The sequence below is a fragment of the Coregonus lavaretus genome (genome assembly GCF_964263955.1).
Source record: "Coregonus lavaretus genome assembly, contig: HAP1_SCAFFOLD_1489, whole genome shotgun sequence".
NCBI classification, from domain to species: Eukaryota; Metazoa; Chordata; class Actinopteri; order Salmoniformes; family Salmonidae; genus Coregonus; species Coregonus lavaretus.
Window position 1 is genome coordinate 92,501 of NW_028162141.1, and position 6,413 is coordinate 98,913.

A 6,413-nucleotide genomic window follows, 5' to 3' on the forward strand; every position below is an offset into this window, starting at 1 on the left:
CTCCTGCCTCCCTTCCCTCCTGCCTCCCTTCCCTCCTGCCTCCCTTCCCTCCTGCCTCCCCACCCTCCTGCCTCCCCTCCCTCCTGCCTCCCCTCCCTCCTGCCTCCCCTCCCTCCTGCCTCCCCTCCCTCCTGCCTCCCTTCCCTCCTGCCTCCCCACCCTCCTGCCTCCCCTCCCTCCTGCCTCCCCTCCCTCCTGCCTCCCTTCCCTCCTGCCTCCCCTCCCTCCTGCCTCCCTTCCCTCCTGCCTCCCTTCCCTCCTGCCTCCCTTCCCTCCTGCCTCCCCTCCCTCCTGCCTCCCTTCCCTCCTGCCTCCCCTCCCTCCTGCCTCCCCTCCCTCCTGCCTCCCCACCCTCCTGCCTCCCTTCCCTCCTGCCTCCCCTCCCTCCTGCCTCCCCACCCTCCTGCCTCCCTCTCCTCCCTGCCTCCTCCCCCTCCTGTAGCTAAGTTTGGAGCCAACGCCATCCTGGGTGTGTCTCTGGCGGTCTGCAAGGCAGGAGCAGCAGAGAAGGGAGTGCCCCTGTACCGTCACATCGCTGACCTGGCCGGACACAAGGACGTCATCCTGCCCTGCCCCGTGAGTACAGCTTTAACCTTTAACCCCTGCCCCATCATATACCTACCTATATATAATATAACCAGGACGTCATCCTGCCCTGCCCCGTGAGTACAGCTTTAACCTTTAACCCCCGTCCCATCATATACCTACCTATATATAATATAACCAGGATATCATCCTACCCTGCCCCGTGAGTACAGCTTTAACCCCTGTCCCATCATATACCTACCTGTATATAATATAACCAGGATATCATCCTACCCTGCCCCGTGAGTACAGCTTTAACCCCTGTCCCATCATATACCTACCTGTATATAATATAACCAGGACATCATCCTACCCTGCCCTGTGAGGTCCCGTGAATACATATACCTTCATATTTATAACAAACTACCTTTATAGTTGATGTACAGTATATGGAAAAATGACTTTGAAATTACAATTGAAGAAACTTTTTTAATGTTATGGAAAAAGCAGGTAGCATATCAAACTAGAAAATACATTTCCTAAAGAATATGTGTACGCTCGCCTGCCCTCTCTTCAGGCCTTCAACGTGATCAACGGTGGTAGCCATGCTGGTAACAAGCCCTAACCTCATCTTCTCTACCCCTCTCCTCCCTCTCTCCAGGCCGTGCTGGTAACAAGCCCTAACCTCATCTTCTCTACCCCTCTCCTCCCTCTCTCCAGGCCTTCAATGTGATCAACGGTGGTAGCCATGCTGGTAACAAGCTGGCCATGCAGGAGTTCATGATCCTGCCCATCGGAGCGTCTAACTTCCACGAGGCCATGAGGATCGGAGCTGAGGTTTACCACAACCTGAAGAACGTGATCAAGGCCAAGTACGGAAAGGATGCCACCAACGTAGGAGATGAGGGTGGCTTCGCACCAAACATCCTGGAGAACAACGAGGGTAAGAGCTGCATCACAGGAACTATCTTATAGGGCCCCCTGGTGGAGCTGCACCACAGGGACTATTACGATAGGGCCCCTTGTGGAGCTGCACCACAGGGACTATTACTATAGGGCCCCCTTGTGGAGCTGCACCACAGGGACTATTACTATAGGGCCCCCTTGTGGAGCTGCACCACAGGGACTATTACTATAGGGCCCCCTTGTGGAGCTGCACCACAGGGACTATTACTATAGGGCCCCCTTGTGGAGCTGCACCACAGGGACTATTACTATAGGGCCCCCTTGTGGAGCTGCACCACAGGGACTATTACTATAGGGCCCTCTTGTGGAGCTGCACCACATGGACTATTACTATAGGGCCCCCTTGTGGAGCTGCACCACAGGGACTATTACTATAGGGCCCCCTTGTGGAGCTGCGCCACAGGGACTATTCTAAAGGGTCTTAGGGCCCCCTGGCAGAGGTGTGTGATACTTGGGGCGGCAGGTAGCTTAGTGGTTAAGAGCGTTGTGCCAGTAACCGAAAGGTCGCTTGTTCTAATCCCCAAGCCGACTAGGTGAAAAATCTGTCGATGTGTCCTTGAGCAAGGCACTTAACCCTAATTGCTCCTGTAAGTCGCTCTGGATAAGAGCGTCTGCTAAATGACTAAAATGTAAATGTTGAACCTTTCTTCTCCCTCCAGCTCTGGAGCTCCTGAAGTCAGCTATTGAGAAGGCTGGATACCCAGACAAGATCATCATCGGCATGGACGTGGCTGCCTCTGAGTTCTACAAGGCAGGAAAGTACGACCTGGACTTCAAGTCACCTGACGACCCTGCCAGATACATCACTGGCGATCAGCTGGGAGATCTGTACAAGAGCTTCATCAAGGGATATCCCGGTACGTAGAGAAACACAGGGACACACACACACACACACACACACACACACACACACACACACACACACACACACACACACACACACACACACACACACACACCCTTCCTCGCTAACACCTTCTCTCTCCTCTTCCAGTTCAGTCCATTGAGGACCCCTTCGATCAGGATGATTGGGCGGCGTGGTCAAAGTTCACCGCCGAGGTTGACATCCAGGTGGGCCCAGTCATTGTTTGTTTATCTCCAACTCTTGCTATATCTATAGGTGGTATATATAGGTGGTATCTATAGGTGGTATCTATAGGTGGTATCTATAGGTGGTATCTATAGGTGGTATATATAGGTGGTATATATAGGTGGTATCTATAGGTGGTATATATAGGTGGTATATATAGGTGGTATCTATAGGTGGTATATATAGGTGGTATATATAGGTGGTGTATATAGGTGGTATCTATAGGTGGTATCTATAGGTGGTATCTATAGGTGGTGTATATAGGTGGTATCTATACGTGGTATCTATAGTTGGTATCTATGGGTGGTATATATAGGTGGTTATATTTATCTGCCTGCCCACATCCATACCCTCCACCTTGTGAGCAAAACATTTTAGCAGCACCCCTCGTGACAGCGAAGACAAAAAATAATTGTTTTAAATTTAATTTCCTGGCAATCTACTCATTTTGCCATGGGGCGGAGAGAAGATTTTGCCATTTTTTAACTAATTTCATGCAATTGCAGTTGTGTCAAGTTGGCTGGATGTCCTTTGGATGGTGGACCATTCTTGATACACAAGGGAAACTGTTGAGCGTGAAAAACCCAGCAGCGTTGTAGTTCTTGACTCAAACCGGTGCGCCTGGCATCTACTACCATACCCCGTTCAAAGGCACTTAAATATTTTACCTTGCCCATTCACCCTCTGAATGGCACACATACACAAGTCCATGTCTCAATTAACCTGTCTCCTCCCCTACATCTACACTGAAGTGGATTCAACAAGTGACATCAATAAGGGATCATAGCTTTCACCTGGATTCACCTGGTCAGTCTATATCATGGAAGAGCAGGTGTTCCTAATGATTTGTACACTCAGTGTAAACTTTCACCCTATATAATCTGTATGTTATTCTATAGGTGGTGGGTGATGATCTGACCGTGACCAACCCCAAGCGTATCCAGCAGGCTGTGGAGAAGAAGGCCTGTAACTGCCTGCTCCTCAAGGTCAACCAGATCGGCTCCGTCACAGAGTCCATCAAGGCGTAAGTATAGGGCCCCTGCACCACAGGGACTAGGCTAGAGGGTCTCCTGTTGGAGCTGCACCACAGGGACTATACTCATTTGTTGCAGTATCACCTACATGTTTAAAATACTATAGGGCCCCCTGGTGGAGCTGCATCATAGAGATTAAATTATAGGACCCCCCCCTGGTGGAGCTGCACCACAGGGACTATATTACAGGGCCCCCTGGTGGAGCTGCACCACAGGGACTATATTACAGGGCCCCCTGGTGGAGCTGGACTATATTACAGGGCCCCCTGGTCGAGCTGGACTATATTACAGGGCCCCCTGGTCGAGCTGCACCACAGGGACTATATTACAGGGCCCCCTGGTGGAGCTGGACTATATTACAGGGCCCCCTGGTGGAGCTGCACCACAGGGACTATATTACAGGGCCAAACTGACCATCCCTTATGTGTAACAGGTGTAGTAGCGACTAGGCTTCTCATGATATAGTATTAGTTCTTAGTTTTTTGCGTTGAGATTTCTTTCCGTTATGAAAAGTGCTTTAGAAGATTAATTCATTATTTTGTATTATTATTACAGGTGTAAGCTGGCCCAGTCTAACGGATGGGGTGTGATGGTGTCTATACTCTGTGTATTACAGGTGTAAGCTGGCCCAGTCTAACGGATGGGGTGTGATGGTGTCTATACTCTGTGTATTACAGGTGTAAGCTGGCCCAGTCTAACGGATGGGGTGTGATGGTGTCTCATCGTTCAGGAGAGACAGAGGACACCTTCATCGCTGACCTGGTGGTCGGACTCTGCACTGGACAGATCAAGACTGGTGCCCCCTGTAGATCAGAACGTCTGGCCAAATACAACCAGCTGATGAGGTCAGTTACACTGACCCCTACAGGAATACACCTGCCACTGCACCCTAGTTAATACTATAGCCTTATAATACAATGATCCCTACAGGAATACACCTGCTACTGCACCCTAGTTAATACTATAGCCTTATAATACACTGCCCCCTACAGGAATACACCATCTACTGCACCCTAGTTAATACTATAGCCTTATAATACAATGATCCCTACAGGAATACACCATCTACTGCACCCTAGTTAATACTATAGCCTTATAATACAATGATCCCTACAGGAATACACCTGCTACTGCACCCTAGTTAATACTATAGCCTTATAATACACTGCCCCCTACAGGAATACACCATCTACTGCACCCTAGTTAATACTATAGCCTTATAATACAATGATCCCTACAGGATTACACCAGCTACTGCACCCTAGTTAATACTATAGCCTTATAATACAATGATCCCTACAGGAATACACCATCTACTGCACCCTAGTTAATACTATAGCCTTATAATACAATGACCCCTACAGGAATACACCAGCTACTGCACCCTGACTCAGTTAATATACTGTAGTGCAGTCGCTCTGGATAAAAGCGTCTGCTAAATGACTAAAATGTAAATGTAATGGTAGACTGACCCCTACAGGAATACACCAGCTACTGCACCCTGACTCAGTTAATAAACTGTAGCCTTATGTTAGACTGACCCCTACAGGATTACACCTGCTACTGCACCCTGACTCAGTTAATATACTGTAGCCTTATGTTAGACTGACCCCTACAGGATTACACCTGCTACTGCACCCTGACTCAGTTAATATACTGTAGCCTTATGTTAGACTGACCCCTACAGGATTACACCTGCTACTGCACCCTGACTCAGTTAATAAACTGTAGCCTTATGTTAGACTGACCCCTACAGGATTACACCTGCTACTGCACCCTGACTCAGTTAATATACTGTAGCCTTATGTTAGACTGACCCCTACAGGATTACACCTGCTACTGCACCCTGACTCAGTTAATAAACTGTAGCCTTATGTTAGACTGACCCCTACAGGATTACACCTGCTACTGCACCCTGACTGACTTTAGACTGAGTTAATACTGTAGTGTAGCCATATACCAGATTTATTCAATACAAACTGCCGGACCACGTTTTATATTGCAAAGACGAAGGATCCTGACCTCTGACCCCTGAGTTCTATGTCCTCCAGGATTGAAGAGGAGCTTGGAAACAAGGCCAAGTTCGCCGGCAAGGATTACCGTCACCCCAAGATCAACTAAACCCTCCATCCTCCTCCATCTCATCCCTCCATCACGGCTGACTGTCTCCCCTCCTCTTGGGGTCAGGGGGCAGAAGAAGACGAAATTCCACTTTTTATGTTTTCTATCTTCAACCATTTCATCCCTCCCTCCCGAAACCTCCCCCGTTATGAGCGTCTATTTTGACGTAACGTGAGAAATAAAACAAAACCAAATTGAAAGTGCTGCTCTCCTGTCCTTATTGACTGTTTCCTGCTGCTCTGTCTACATCACCGACTGTCTTCCTCCCCCTCCTCTCCCCGTAACGATTCCCCAGATCGTTGTTGTAAATGAGAATGTGTTCTCAGTCAACTTACTGGGTTAAGTAAAGGTTAAATATTTTAATAAATACTGAGTTAAATAAAAAAATTATACAAATAAAACCAATGTAGTGCACTATTTAGACCAGGAACCATCACCAATACATATGATCTACTACTATATAGACCAGGAACCATCACCACTACATATGATCTACTACTATATAGACCAGGGACCATCACCACTACATATGATCTACTACTATATAGACCAGGGACCATCACCACTACATATGATCTACTACTATATAGACCAGGAACCATCACCACTACATATGATCTACTACTATATAGACCAGGAACCATCACCACTACATATGATCTACTACTATATAGACC

General features: G+C 48.1%; 1 protein-coding gene across 1 annotated transcript in view; it reads left to right on the top strand.

The window, feature by feature from the left end:
- LOC311119549 (beta-enolase) overlaps positions 1 to 5,952 on the top strand; it is a 47,877-nt gene extending 41,925 nt beyond the window's left edge. The window contains exons 6-12 of the mRNA XM_084194227.1: positions 443 to 576; positions 1,246 to 1,468; positions 2,151 to 2,348; positions 2,486 to 2,562; positions 3,481 to 3,605; positions 4,293 to 4,460; positions 5,667 to 5,952. Coding sequence (XP_084050353.1) covers positions 443 to 576; positions 1,246 to 1,468; positions 2,151 to 2,348; positions 2,486 to 2,562; positions 3,481 to 3,605; positions 4,293 to 4,460; positions 5,667 to 5,736 — 995 coding nt within the window. The 3' untranslated portion in view covers positions 5,737 to 5,952. The remainder of the gene's footprint in view (positions 1 to 442; positions 577 to 1,245; positions 1,469 to 2,150; positions 2,349 to 2,485; positions 2,563 to 3,480; positions 3,606 to 4,292; positions 4,461 to 5,666) is intronic.
- Positions 5,953 to 6,413: the final 461 nt, after the last annotated feature.